This window comes from Pyxicephalus adspersus, chromosome 3 (assembly GCF_032062135.1).
Source record: "Pyxicephalus adspersus chromosome 3, UCB_Pads_2.0, whole genome shotgun sequence".
Classification (NCBI taxonomy): domain Eukaryota; kingdom Metazoa; phylum Chordata; class Amphibia; order Anura; family Pyxicephalidae; genus Pyxicephalus; species Pyxicephalus adspersus.
The window spans coordinates 105,248,086-105,264,409 of record NC_092860.1 but is presented as its reverse complement, the minus strand read 5'-3'; the positions used below and the strand labels follow the sequence as shown (position 1 = coordinate 105,264,409).

Genomic DNA, 16,324 nt, shown 5'->3' with positions numbered 1-16,324 from the left:
AAGCAGGATTATTTAGCTGTTGTTTGTAACAAAAGGAAAAAATGATTAAAATCAATAATTCTTGCTGCTTTTGAAATTAAAGTAATTAAAATTTAATCACATTGTTACAAGTTAATAAATATATTACTGTCAGTAGTTCCATTTCATCTAATACGTTTATCATGTTGGGGTAGTGAAGTCAATTTAGCATTCTTGGCAGTGTAAGTGCATTTTGTCTTAGAAATACAATTTAAAAACTACAGTAATTATTTCCTATTTACCCTTTATTAGGGGTCACCACCTACTTCCCACACCTAAATGTAACTGGACAGGACACGATTATTGGCATTTCTTACCAGGCTTTTTTTTTTGTCAAATAGGTTTTGCCTCCCAATAAAGGTCTATGGGGATTCAAATCCATGTAAAGTAGGTCAAAAGGGAGGTCAACAACAGGTCAAACTGATATCAAATAAATGCTACTGACACAAGCTTAAACTCGTTGAAACAGACACTATGTATGACCGCAAATACCAAACATTTTAATGTGAGACCCTCAGCAAAAAAGAGAGATCCACTGCACAAGAAGTTTTTAGTTAGTTTTTGTGAATGTAGTGATAAATCACTTTGCAAAGTATACCCAATCGCGTACATGGGAATGTAAAAGCATATTAATAATCTTTAAGTGAACTGCATGTAGTTTAGCAGAAGGCAACTGGGCAGGTCTGCCACCCTTGTGTCCCCAAAAATGTTACATGCAGTCAGGCCACCACTAGGTATGTGCATGCATGCATTACAAAGATGTTTATTCATTTTATTTTTTTTATTATTTGACTTTACATACAATATAAAAGGAAACACAAATGTAAACCCCCAGCTCCTATCCTACCATATAAAATAACCTTTCATTCTAAATCAGAAACTAAAAAGAATATCTGTGTCAGGTGTTTACATTGAAAGTGATTCCTCTGTGCCAAGCTGATAGCACAGAGCTGGTTATCTGTGCTCACTGGTCTTCTGAGATCCTTGATGCAGAACATACTGTGCATATGAAATGCTCAATGAAGGGCATGAATGTAGTTCTGTGGTCCTCAATGTAGAGGATACTTGATATATCTATACTGCGGTCCTTGATATAACACATACTCACCGTGCATCTGATTCCCTCAATGTAAATTATATCTATTATTCTCCTAATATCCTTAATGCACAGCATGCCTACCATGCTTCTGAGTTTCTTGATTCACGTTATACTTACTGTGCTTCTGAGATCCTAGATACAAATCATACATACTATAATTCTGAGGTCCTTCACTCAGAACATACTTACTGTGCTTCAGAGATCCATGATGCTGAGCATACCCCACTGTTCATTAGATGAAGATCTTGATGCAGAGCATACTCACTGCATTTCCAAGATCCTTGAAGAACAGCATACTCACTGCAGTTCTGAGATCGTTGGTGCAGAGCATACCCACTGTGTTTTTCTGAGATCCTTAGCACAACTCATATACTTTGTGTTTCTGAGATTGTCATCATGAAGAATTGTTTTATTTCATTGCATATTTATTATATACAGAGTATAAGAACAATCATATGATCTTTTCTCACAGACTTATATGGCATTTAATAGGCAATTAAGTCACATTTCATTTTCTTATGGCACACAGGGTTGCAGTTTTAACTGTCTTGTATTTGTCTGTTCTTTCCATTCCATTGGAAAGTAATTCTTAATCATTTTGACATTCAATTAGTTATGATGTCTGAATAATTAACATCGTAGCCAGGAAATGTATTGCCAAAATCTGTAGAGATAGAGAAACCTCTGGAGAAAGGTTTTTTTTGTTCCCAAAGTCAAAGTATTTAAGTGTATATTAAGCAGTTGCAGAAGTTACCAGCCATCATTGGTACACAAGGCTGTAAAATGTGTCTTTTTTAGAGCTTTGTTCCATTTGTCTAAAAATTGATGTTCTGCTGCTAGCAGTTCAAGCTAACAACTGGTAAATCTTTCAAGCACTACCTTCCATGGATTTATTTTATATGATTGTTAGGTAGGTGACTTTTTGTGGCAAGCAGCTATTAATTTCTATAGAGATTTAAGACATTTTGCTCTATATTGGTGCAAATGTTCTATGCCAAATCTTAGAGATTGTGGGAAGATATAAAAACAGATCTTAAGCATTTATTCTGGCACTGTTTTAAATTTTCAGTAATTCTTTTATTTTTTTTAAGTTTGTTTTTTCTATTTTAAGCTTAGATCTTCTTTTTTTGGCAACTGATTCCTTCCTTATATCCTCAGCCAGGGTACAAGTATTGCTAGTAAAAGTATTCCTCTGCGTGGAATGGTGTTGGGATCAAACTTTTTATGTTTAAAAAACACTTCACCTTTACCAAGGGCCCGTGGGCAGACTTAAGAGTTTAATAGCTGCCTGATTGCTGTAGTTCTGAAAAACCTCCCTAAGCTATTACATCTACCCTTGCATATGCAGATGATGCACTTACCATAGGCATAAATCAGGATTATCCTTACCATAGATCACATAAACCGTTTTTTATCAGCCCAAATGAGCCCACATTTGTGTTTGGAAAACAAATTTTATAACTCTCCTGATAACTTGTATCATCACAGATAGTTTTCAAATAGAAAAACAGCTCCTTATCAGAAGCAGAGATCCCTAAGGAAAAAAGACAGTAGAGTCTTTACTGACAGCTTTGTGAAGTATTACGGCTATTGTGGGTTTAATTTACTCTACTATGTGATCTAGCACCTTGTATACAGCGACATTAAAAAGAATGGAGTAAAAGAAAAAATAAAGAAAAGACAGGGAGCTGCTTTATTGAGGGAATAGAAAAAAGAGAATGTATTTTAAATGATGGAAATTCCAAATACTTCTACATTTGTGTTAAAAAATGTTTTACATAAATGGTGAAGATGTGACACAGAACATTAGAAAAATTACCCAGGGAAAAAATCACCAAACCATCAGTATAAACAGGCTATCACCTGTAACCAACTTTTTTAGAGGGAGAAGGGTTGGAATTTCTTTAATGTTCTTATGCTGTATGGTCATCTTTGAAGTATCTACACAAATTGTAAATACACATGCTTGGAGGACACAGTAAGGACATTCATTTATATCCATGTTTATTCATGTGTATGCTAGTCAGTTTAGGGCTTGTGTAGGTAGGCAAATGCAACATCCTTTAGCTACATTTATCATGCGTTAGAGACGAGTTTGGGATTCTATTTAGTTTCTTCATGGATACTTCTAAACTATATCAAGCTGCTTGAAACAGCTTTGACAGTCAGATTAACTTCTATGTTCTAATGCAAACCAATGCCCTTAAAAGATTGTCCAGTTACTCAATTGTTTATGCCCACTCCAACCACCAAATATGTCTAAAATAGACCTTCAATCTAAATGCAGAACTAAAATACATATAGGCAGGGATTTGACACCCCTATTTCCCATTGTTGTCCAAACCAATCAATCAATCAATCAATCAATCAATTATAATCATAATTTTGGGGAAAAAAAGAGATTACAAGCTTTTACAACATTGCTACATCTGTACAATCAGAACCACATAATGACAGAATAGTTATGAATGTCTGTAAAACCCACCTGGCTGTTGTAAGTAGGTTTCCATGTAGGTGCCCTTTTCAGAACTTTGAATACTATTGTAGCCAGGCTATGGATATTCTAACATTTGTATGTTCTTATTCATCAGTCAACAAGCTTTAAACAAGACCTCACTGAAAATGGAATCTGTAAAGTTGTTTAAACTAGCATTTACCAGTCTGCTACCCCCTCTTCCTGTGCCCCTGCTCTGTATTTATAACATTTAAAATTTAGAAGGCTGCTAGGTCACTACTGGGGAAAATAGCAAAATAGAAAGAGCTGTTTTATTACAAAAATGTTGCTGTAAGGATGAATAATTCAATAATGCCTGCAACTACAGAGGTCAGGGGCAAGGCAACTGGGGTCTTAGTTGTTTGAGATTCAGGTTGGATGTCAAACCAACCAGGTAATTTTACTGTGCCGCTAGAAGTAATCTACAACCACTTTTATTGACAAAACCATGAACCAGAAAGCATTACCTAGAAACTGTCAGCAAAGAAAGTACTTTTAACATTGTCTTGAGAGTATAGTGAAACATTGAGCAATTAGACAACTTACAAGCAATTTTATGCTTTTTTTCTTGTGTACATATTTTTATCTAAATTTCTGATCTGCAACATGTAACACATGCAGTACATTAAAGGGCTACATTAAGTTATTTACTGACTTGACAGTGCCTGATATTTCAAGACAATTTGCTGCTAAGCAGAGAGAGAGAAGAAAAAAAATGAAAAACAAGTTTTCCACCCACACAGACTACTCAATCAAATGTCATTTAGCTGCACATGGTGACGTCTCTGCTCATTTTCTTGCCATGGTGTAAAATAACATTAGGAAAGACAATATACACAGGAAAAATGTGTTTGTACTTTATATTACACCTGAAGCTTTGCAGAATTTGAAAGCCCAGATATATATACGTATTATGGAACTGTGCTTCCTTTCTTTGCAGAAAGTCTGATAAAGTCAGCAGTAGGAATATTTGGATCAAAAAGACTACACCCAAATACATACAATTTAAAAGCAAGGGTATTAATCACCATCCCATTTTATTTCTTATAGTATCAATGCCCCAGTTCGACCTCCAGCTACTCAGAATATTTTCCCAAGCTCCTTAAGGGTCTGGTATAAAAGTGCATGCTTCCAGCAGATGTACCATAATATTCTTTCTAAAAACCCCACACTCTTTCTACATACTTTAGTATCATCATCATTATTTATAAATTTAGAACCAGAAAAAAATATTGCCAAATGATCAAAGCCAGTATCAAGGCCTTGCCAATAGCACAACAATGCCAATGCCTTATATCTAGAACAGTGCTTCTTGACCTATTTAATATAGGGGAACCCTTGAAATAACTTGCAGTCTTCAGGGAACCCCAGGTATAGTTACTATATCAGCAGTTCTTTGGGTTATTTCCAGTAATGCAACCTTCTTTGTAAAATACCTTCCTTATCCCACATGCTGGATGATTAAAGGCCACCAAGAGCTCAGATCATACATAAAAACTAATAAGGTCAAAGCACATGTGAGTAGAAGAAAACTGACCTGGCCGGGGGAGTTTTCATAGCAAAGGCTTTGCGGTACTAGACAAGGAACAAACCATGAAAATCTCAGCAATGAGGAGGAAAGTATAGTACTGTTGATCTTTTTATTTTTAACTTGAAATTACACTTGTTCTTTAAAACAGACACGCCAATTAAACCATTATAAAGAATGGAACAGCTAGCAAGTACCTGCTGAAATTGTATTACAGTTTTTTTTTTTTTTGTAACAAACACTTTTTTTTACATCTTATAAAATCTGTGAAATCTTCAAAAAAACTCCAGTTTCTCTTTTAAGTATATTTGTGACCGTTCATTGCTCTGCATTTCAAATATTTATTGCTGCAATTATAAGGTGAATCGTGTTAAAGTCATCAGACAAAAAACTTTAATCATATACACATTCTTTTCAGCTATATGGAGGATTCTTATTTTAAAGCGTTGTCACAAGTTAGTCATAAATTCTATAAAGGGAAAGGATGTGGTCATCTGATCTGTCAGAGTTGAAGAAAAAAAACATTAGTGAAATGAATCAATTTCCACTGTCCGTTTACCATTAAAAAAAATCAGTTGTTTTTTTCATATTTGTTTAAACATGGAACTATTTATGTAACTGTAGGTTTAGTTTTACAGCATTACGAGGTCACTGCCAGTTGAAAGACCCCTGTTTTGCCCAAACTGATTCATACATTTGGGGGAAAAGTGAACTAGCACTGCCTCTTACTAAAAAGAAACAGCATTTGGTTCTCTCATCTTAAAGCAACATGAACCATTCAGTAGTGCTATCAAGCTAACATATCTGTTATATCTCTGTTTCAGAATTGTCTGCTTTTAGAGAGCATCACATGCCAGTTCCCTTTTTTTTTTTTTTTTATGGTTCTGCCGCTTGTTTAGGAAACTCAGAAACAGACCTGGGCAGTGCTCATAGGGGTTACTGTGCCAAATCCATTCGCCCACCACCTCTCAAAGCTTGGTACATTTTTTATAATTGGTTACTTATTATGAAAGGAGATTGAAACACTGGATATTAAGCTCCTTCACTCCAGTTTAAACGTGTTCAGACTGCATTAAAAAAAAAAACAGAAACTGACAATCGTCTTCCTTTATATTTGAACTAAAAAAATACATTATTTTTCCTAAAGAGTCACAGCAAGTACATAACCATTGAATTAAAATAGTTTAACCAGTGATGTGTCTAATAATGGTTCAATTAGCTAGACATACCTGCATCACTTCATATTAGCTAGACATACTTGTATCCCTTGATTTCTGATAAATACAATAAGATTGACATAGATAATATTGTGTATGATTTGGTACAATTTTGGTACTAGGGTTCTGCCACAGAAACTGTGTAAACCCTGACTCAGAACTTGTTCTAATTAATATAACATTGGGGAAGTTTTAGTACATTCGCGTGATAAGTGCAGAATAATACCAATAAATCCAAAAATTAAAACAAATGTATCCACCAAGTTTGATGACTGGTAAGCTTCAATATACTACATAAAATAAATGTTATGTCAGTACTCCCCCTTTCAGTAGATAAAGTGGGCTCCCCTTTTTTTTCCCAACTTCAAATAATGTTTCTGAAATTGTTGTGCCACATTGGGAAAGTCTCTGATTAGTCTCTAATTAGTAGTCTAACTAAAATTCTGTATTAGGAAGTTTGTCAGGAGCAATGATATACATATATAAATAAAAAAGGATGAAAACAAATGTCAAAACAATAGTTTAGGAAACATTTTTTATGGTATAAATTGCCATATCAAACTAAATGTCATCCATATAAGGTTTAGAATAAATGAAGTGCATAAAATGTAAACCAGGACCTGCTTTTACTGCCTGGAAGGTGTTTCTGCATTATGATTAGATTAGCAGAGACAATACACACAAATATTTGAACTGTGTATTGAGCTGTTTGCTTATGGTTTGATAGAGGTTGGTAACTGTATAAAGTTGTCAGTAAAATGCATGCTGTTTTTTTAAATGTATAACATTAACTTAACTTTTTGCAAATTTTTTTTTTTTTTTTGCAGCTTTTAAAGTTGAATCAATTATTTCACACTTTCAATAACAGGTTTTACCAAAATGCTTATCCCCTTTACCCCCTAACCAGTGGCTTGGTTATCTCAGTGAGGTAACTTACTAGAGAGGGACTAATATGGTAAGCAATGAACGTCAAGGTAGCTGTCAAACTGGTAAACCAGTTTCTGAGTAAAGGGGATGCCACATGCACCATCTCCCAACTGGCTGCAGCTATTCTGCTCAATACCAATGGACTCCCATTGGAGCCTGTTCTGAGGTTCTCTGTATATATTTATTGAAGTTCTCCAAGCACCTTCGCTGAATACCTAAGCTTTGCAATGGATGGGATGGGTGAATTTCAAAATGTTGGTGCAAACAGGGCAGTAGGCTTTAACAGCCATGCACATCATTTATAGATTAGTTCAGTGCATAGAAAGCTGATTGGCTGCTATTTATTACTGCTCTGTTCATTAAATGGCATTGTCCTCTATTTTACTTAAAATTCTGCTTCAGTAGAGTCACAATGTTATTACATAGCTTTGTTATAAAGAAGTGTGGGTTTAAAATCGACTTTTTGTGTTTGCCCCTGAATGTCTGCAATTCGGATGTGCTTTATGATTGTTTGTTCAAAGTTGGTAGGGAAAAAAACACAGGGTAATTGAGAAGATTTCATAGTAAATGACATCATTATATGAAATGTAAATGATTCTTCGTTGTTAAATTACAGTCTCACAAGCATATATATTTCACTGCACGCCGCATTGTATCCATCACTGTCTCTATTTTCCTGTACTCTGTCCAAGTTCTCGTTTCGATGTCACTACATTCCCCATTTCTCATCAGTTTTGACTGGCTCATCTTTTTTTAATCCTATTAATCTTGAAGTGAAGATTTACAAAGCAGTGCATGCACTTGAGATGTGAAACCATCAAAATAGAAAATAATTCTTGCTTATGTATTTCCAGGGCAGCACAGTTATCTCTGTGCAGGAAGGAACGACTGCATTATTGACAAAATTCGGAGGAAGAACTGTCCTGCATGCAGATTGCAGAAGTGTCTCCAGGCTGGCATGAATCTTGGTGGTAAGTAACACAAAATACACATTCTCTGTAGAAATGATACCTGTGCGTTGCCAGGCTACTGATTGCTTCACTTAGTGCGGTGATGCAATTGTCATATAGGTATGTAAACATGTCTGGAAGCAGAGCACAGAAAATAACCTTTATATTAGTTTACAGAATAATATGTCTGGCTTGTAGAACATGTTAACATTGGAGAAGAATTATTAATCATGATTTATATTAAACAAAATCCACCCCACAAGACAAATGATCTTTTTAATAAAGATGGGTATCCATAGTGTAACAAGCAGTAAGGCAGTACATTGAATTGGTGGTTGGCACAGCTATCATTGTAGCTATTTAAGTCTTACTAAGGACCCTTTTATATTAGAGTTTGTGGTTTATTTTAGATGGTTCAGTTTCCCGATATAAACAAATGACAGAATTGTAGGTAAAACAGGTTTTGGTAATAGATTTTATCTACTGTATGAAACACATTAGTTCTTTTGATACATGTGTATACTGGAGACAAGAAGGGTACTGCCATTTACCATGTCTGACTACTTCCAGGAAAAGCAGTATGCAGCCACAGGACTGTCAAACATTTACCTGGCTGTGAAGTACAGAGAGAAATTGCACAAGGGAAAACGTAACTTCAGAGAGCCAGGTGGACACTTTTAGAAATGTCAGGTGCCTGTGTCCCCCTGATGTGCACCTTGGTTCTGTACTCTGACCTTTACCTCACTACTGAACTCAACAGAGGATGAAATATAACATGTGTGGGGGACACAGACATCCAACACTCCCATAAGTGTTGTTTGCTGAGGAGGCTTTACAAAAGCTGCAGTGTTGGGATAAAGAGATTCCTTACATGGACAGTCTATCCTACTATCTATTGTCTCAAGTACATTATTCCAGGAAAATAAATAAATCCCTAACAAGTGTCTATTTGAACTGCATGTAAACCCTAACAATAACCTTCCTTTGTCTGTTCCTAAATGATCTGTTAAACATACCCCTTAAAGCGTTTGTTTTATCTTTTCAATAACTATAAAATACCTTTTGATCATGCTGGAAATCTAAGACTGGAGATTCTAGAGAATTTAGCCATAGACGTAACAGGCCTATAATGCATAAGCAGGCCAGGGCACTAAACACTTGTGGCACTGACTGCGCAAAAATAATAGAGGTCATGACTGTAAGACCATTAAAGTTAGATCAGCCAAGGTCAGCTAAAAGTGCACTTTTATTCATATGTTTGTCTATCCTTCTTTTTTCTCAAACTTTTTAACTTTGAGGAACCCCTTGAAATAACTTTCAGGTCTTCAGGAACCCCTACTATAATTACTATATACACAACTTACAGTACATTAGTGTGGTAGTCAGTAGGAAAAATGCCTCCTACATTGCTGGCCGCTGGGATGAATGTCACCCTTATAGATAGCCAAAAAGATCATTGGTGTAAGTTAAATTCACCTGAAAGGCACAAGTTGCTAAATTCTCAAAGATTCCCAAGCAATCTCTGGAAGAACCCTGGTTGAGTAACAGTGCTTTAACCCAATAATTTACATGACAAAAAGGATTAATATTATGGAAACATTACTATCACATTAACAACCCCAAAATCATGCATCTAAACTATCATGCCAGAAATCATTGATCTATAGTCAGACTGTTCTACAACTTAAACTATTCATATACAGCCAAGCATCACTCTATGGTAACATATCAATCAAACTGCGTGTGCATGGACTCCCAGGACCTGGATTAGATCACTGAAAATGTCATTTATTTAGAAAGTGAAGAATAAGATAACCTGATGATTGGTGTATCTCTTTTTGTCACATGTGACTTGCCCAGTGAATGAATTTGAAATTTACTGTTGGATCGTCCAAGGGTTTGACTAATTTCAATCATTTTGTATTGGAAAATAACCATTCTGGCAGATAAACCATTTAGATTAGACCAAACTGAACTTTCTTTTTGTTGTGTTTAACAGTTGTTTAAAAGTCCAACTTTAAGTGTTACTAGTATATGATAATGCCACCAATAGACCGTTCAAAAAGTTAGTAATTTAAACATTTACCTAAAATAATCATAAGTTAGATACACCATCAGAAGCAAACCTGAAAATGGATTTCTTAAAAATCATTTGCAATTATTTGGCAGAGGTTTTTAATCCTATACCAGATCCTTTCCTGGTTTGCTGTCTCACCCATGTTCCCCCATGATAGGCTATCTTCTCCAGTCATGGAGAGCTTTAATAATAAATACCCAATGATAGGGTAGCACCAGAAAGAAGTACCTATCAAAAATTTATAAACTGAGCTAAGCAGTTTACTATTCTGATGAGTCCAAGCTGCACCCAATATTAAAACTAGAAAAAGTCACATTTCATCCAAATAAATGTAGCCATATAATATCAAACACATTACATTACACAATGTCCATTAAAAAAGAGCTTATTAGGGCCTCTGTTACCTGCACATAACTTAAAGGTAGTGATGAAATCATGGGGCCACATGTCCTGGGGAACATGTGTTTCCTGTAAAAAGCATATATACCAGATAACAGCACACATTGCATATTTACATGGTTATATGTTTTTTGTTATTGAGCACAGATCACAAGGGTTTAGTTTTGTTTAGAATTTTGGTTTGTCATGAGGTTAATGCTTTACAAGTTTTGTTTTATTCAACCCAGTATTTTATGCAAGCTACCACGTAAGAGACCATGACAATTGACACCCTCCTCTGTTCCGCACAAATGTAGAAAATGTCCTCCTTTACCCCATTTACTTTTACTAAAACAATCATGTGGTTTACAAAAAAAAAACTTGTTGCGTGCTATTTCTTGCATTTGGATTTGTTAATCTACTAAGCTCTTATTCTTGAATAGGGTTGTCATTCTGTTAAGAGACGCTTTATACTGTCCTCAGTTTAATACAGAGAGACAGCGCTTTTTTATTAGCTGTGATAAAAGAAGGCTATGTTTTTATTATTTTTCATTTTTGCTTGAAGAATAACTATACCTTTCGGTGACTCATGCTGTGACAATGATTAAATAAATGTCTGCTGCTATTAGATCATTTTTTTTTAGAAATAAGTGATCTGTGTCCTTAAATGTTCCTCCATCTTAGTTTAATTTACAAATGATTGGTAATAACTACTAAATGGTTTAGGCAAAAGTTCAAAATATAGAGAATATTTGCAAGGAATTCTTTGTTTGGATACCCAGAAATGAACAGTGTGCATGTGTAATTACCAGTCAATTGTCCCTCAGTGGTAGTCAAGCAGGACAGGTTCTAATGATTTGGCTGTAAAAATGCTTTTACAGTTTCTACATTTACTGTCTTATGTTGATGTCATTCTAGGGCAATACTTATGTTTTAAATTTAAAGCCTCAGATAGCAATTTAGGATGTTATTACTGTTTGACATTCCATGTTATTCATAATAGTTTTTGATCACATCAGGTAACAGTGACAAAAATTGATAGATAGATAGATAGATAGATAGATAGATAGATAGATAGATAGATAGATATGTATTATACAGACTGGTATACCCTTAACTTTGAGGTTGTATCTGTTACCTTTTTCTTTTCATTGTATTGTATTCTCTCTATGGTAGCAGTGTTTTTCAACCTTTTTTGAGACACGAGCAAATCCATTACATTACATTGAAAAAATCCTGTGGCACACTACAAATCAAAAATGTTACACTCGACAATGGTAATTGGATAATTTCCCACGGTACACCTGAGGATCTCTCACTGTACACTAGTGTGCCGCGGCACAGTGGTTGAAAATCACTGCTCAATGGTATATTAGTTCTTTATTATGATTATTTCCCTGAACATCACTTCTGTTTTGAAAGGATTAATGGTATTGTTTATTATAAGCAGAAATGATACAGAAATTATCTACATTGTCAAACCTTACTTTGTGCCTCCTTATTCAAGGCATTTTTTTTTATTTAGGCTAAGCCAACATATATTTTTTTGGGGAGTGTAAAGAGTGATGTGCTGAATGAAGGTCATCACAGTGAATCTAATATGTAGAATTTGACAGATATTAAGTAGAGTTTCTGAGACCTCCAGTAGCAGAATTATTAATAGAGTTGAAATTTCACCTAAACATAATGTTCCCACACAGTTATGCAACCTCAGGGACACATCTTCCTGCAATGTCCTATAGTGTACAATAAACAAGGGTTCAAAAATGTAGGTATAAGAAACAAAAACATGTTATTAACCGATCAGTGGGTATATTAGCATCAGGGTGTTACTCCTTAGCATCCCTATGCTTGCAGATACAATTTGTTTTTGGCAAACATTTTTGTAAATGTGCGCTTTAACTAGTTGGCCTGCTGGCTCAGCCCGTTGCACTGCAGTTGGCCTTCTGGCTGGTAATGCTGAAAACATTTCAGAATTTCACCCACCTGGGCTGAATGTTGGCATTGTGTTGGCTGGCTGCCCTCTTAGATTGGCTCAACACAACAAAAGGAGTTCTGTCCTACTATATAGAGTCCTTTGTTGTTTAGCCAATCTAGCCAGCCTGGCAGTTGGGTGGAGCCCCCTTTATCTGTGCAGCAGGGACTGACAGTGCTGGATGGATCTTTGTGGGATACCCTATTTGGATATCGCTGCAACCCTTCAATGGTAATTATTATTAAAACTACAAAGACATTTTTGTGTTTAAATTGCATAGTGTTAATTATTTCTAGGGCTATACCCCTATACTCATTCCTCAGGTGAATAGGGCGGAAATATTATGGGGGGCACCAACACTACATTTTCAGGACATTTCAGTCATGTTTTAAACGTTCCATTTATTTACAATCTTTGATGTTACAACCATTGCTAAAAGATAGTTTTTTCACACAGTAAAATTTGTGATTGGGATGCTAATGAGTGACATTTTGAAGCAAATGAACCCTTTAGTTACTATATAAACATGTTCATTTGGGAAATGATAATATAGAATATAATTCTCCCTGACCACCCCATCCTCAGTCACCCCAGCAATTGTGACAATACTATGTTCAGGGGCTTTGCAACTAACACTGGTGGCCAGCAATAGGCAGCATTTAGAAAATACTATTCCTGCCTATACATTACCATTATAATACCATGTATTTTTCCATTTTTTTTTGAGGGGGGGGGGTATGGTCTTATGAGTCCCACGGACAATCTCGACAAAACCAATTTGAATTTCTCACAAATTCAAAGTAATAGAAAATTTGATTTCGGTCAACCTCAAAATTAAATTATTGGTTTGAATTTCACCTAGTCCAATATGCCACCTAGTCCAATATATTGTATATCCAGCATATTACTAGCAGCTACAAAAAAGTTATCGCTGTTACCGTGAGCTATGTGGTTAGTAATCTAAATGGTGTCATTACTGCTGTGCCACTGTTTGTATCTTTCAGTCCAATTAAGTAGATATCACAGATGGAAATCCGAAGTCATTAATATTTGATACTCATTTGCCATGGCATCCACAGGTATGTCAGTTAGTGTGGTCAGCTGCATTAGAGCTGGTTGTGAGAGCTGCTGTCCAGTCAGTGACTTACATTTATTATGTTTGGCTTGTTGTTGGCTTTTTTTTTGCAAATAGAGTGGAGATAGAAAACTAACATTTTATATGATGTTTACATATATTGTGTAGAGTGTAAATGTACACACCTAAAAGTATACATTATGGTTCATTAGTGTGTCTGAATTGGTAGGCAGATTATAGATATGGCATAGGTATTGTAGGATAGGCTGATAACAAGGACTATATACTTCTTGATGGGGTGTAACATATCCTTACAAGCTAACATACTGTATTTATAGCATCTAGCAATTCTAGGACATGCCTATCGTAAAAAATTCATATACATGTGTAAGTTACTGCATGCATGCATACATCTTCAGTATTTCAAAAGAGTAATACTTAATGGAAGTAAGCATCAGGTATAGCTTTTACACTTTCCTAGGATTAACAAAACAAGACAAGGTTTAAACTGTATGTCTAGGGAAAATTAAAAAAGATTTTCAATACATCTCTGCAATGCATTCAAGTACTTCAATGCTTTATCACTTTGAAATGCAATAACGACATAAACAGTTTATCTTCCAGGAGATGTAAGGTCTTTTTGAGCTGACACAGTGCACTTACATGGGTATCCTACGGCAAAGTGTCCTAAAATTAGAGATCAGGGCAAGAGTTCCTCCTCCATTTGGTGGGCTGCAGAACATTGCCCCCTTACAATGAAGGCCAATTAAAATGTTCTCCCTGACAATGTTGCTTAATAAAATGTGAGTATATTATTGTTGGACAATGAAAGAGCACCCCTTATATGGATCAGTGAAAAAGATCCCCCTACATTGGTGGACAGTGGAAAAGTTAGAACTTACGTTATTGGTCAGTAGTAAAGTGTCCTCTGGATTGAAAGTAGTCGCTTATGTTGGTGATCAGTGCTTCTTGCAGTGGTAGTCAGTGGTAAGGAACCCCTTTTCAAGAATATATATTGTGCCACTGGAAAGAAGGCCCATTACATTGATTTTCAGTGGGAAGATTACGTTTGATTAGTGGAAGAAAAATGCCCTTTATATCGGTAATCAATGAAACTAATGTCCCTTAACAATTATTGGTGTCAGTATAGACAGTAAAGGAAATTCTCTACTGGCTCCATGCCACTGGCTTTGTCATGCAAAATTGGTGTCAGATTTCCCCTGCTAAGAGATCAATCCACTACTTCCGAAGAAATCCTTTTCAACCTCTGGAGTGATCATATTAGAGGCTGTTTTATCTATAGCTATGGCCATTTGAGACTGCTGATTTTTATATTCCTGTTGATACATCTTATGAGGGGTGTATCAAAATTCCATTTTTTATAGGTCAGGCCATAATACAATAGAATATACATTTATTTTTTCCAAGAGATAATTATTATAGTTTGTTTTATTCCTTCAGAAAGAATATTGCAAACACTCACCTGGGAAAGTTAAATTTACTTTTAAAAAATATAATATTGCCAAATAATTCTTTTACTTTGCATAGGCAAAATCACATAGAAAGAAACTTGAAATGGAAATTTCATTTCTTTACTCACTTGCGAATAAACTACTGATAATAAATTTAAAGTGCATCGTTGGCGAGACTTTAGAAACTTTAATATTCTTTTCCACTGTATTGGAGGGTTTTATTGGTGGATCTGTGTGAGAAATGTTGGGTGAATGGGTCTAACAAATACTGGTTCACAGTCAAACAGTCTTTTTTGGTAAACTTTTTGAAGTATTTTAGTGAACTAAGGAAAAATATTAGTTCCTAGTCTGAATTATCTACATGGTCTAGGTGCACCACTATAGGTATTGCAAACACAGTGGTTTCTTTATTACTATGAGATGAATTTAAAGACTGTAGAATGTTGTATCCATACATCAACCTCAGGAAGAACCTGCAATCATCTTTAACCATGGAAAACTTCAGGACCCAAGCATTAAAATTGCCATAATTTGCAGTCATCTGGTGCTGAATTTCTGTTGTTTTGGCTAGTATACCTACAGAGGTGAAGAGTACAATTATACAGTGTCTTATTGAAAAACAAAATAAATCTATTTTCCAATATTCAGCTTTTATCAAATCACATTACCTGTTTGTTCTGTTAGAGTAAGCTGACAGGTAAAAGGCAATGAAATGAATGCAGTACAGAAGATAAAATGCTAATTTAAAAGATGCTTGATTTAAGAAAAAAAAAAACTTTTGGATAACAACAGTACTGATAATGCTGGCATGTCTAAAACGATTCCTGCACAATTACTACATAGAAGGGAATCAGTGATTCAGCCACAATCATGAAACTGTCTATTTTATTAATGAGGCAGAAACCTGAAATACGTGTTCTTCGTTCCTGCTTTAATATAATATCCCTTATTATCTTCTAGGAGTTCACCTCAAATGCCCTTTCCAAGGAGGGCTGAGTAAGATGAATACTTGGGCATTACTATGAAAGAAGACTTTCTTAAAGTATTTCACAAGTTCTTGTATTCTTCCTGCATTTCACACAATTAGTGGCTTTGAATAATTTTAGACCCTTTA

General features: G+C 35.3%; 1 protein-coding gene across 3 annotated transcripts in view; it reads left to right on the top strand.

Annotated features, from left to right (window-relative positions):
• NR3C2 (nuclear receptor subfamily 3 group C member 2) overlaps positions 1-16,324 on the top strand; it is a 203,590-nt gene that overhangs the window by 143,105 nt on the left and 44,161 nt on the right. For all 3 annotated transcript variants that reach the window (XM_072405896.1, XM_072405898.1, XM_072405897.1), the window contains exon 4: positions 8,138-8,254. In XM_072405896.1, the coding sequence (XP_072261997.1) occupies positions 8,138-8,254 (117 nt within the window). The remainder of the gene's footprint in view (positions 1-8,137; positions 8,255-16,324) is intronic.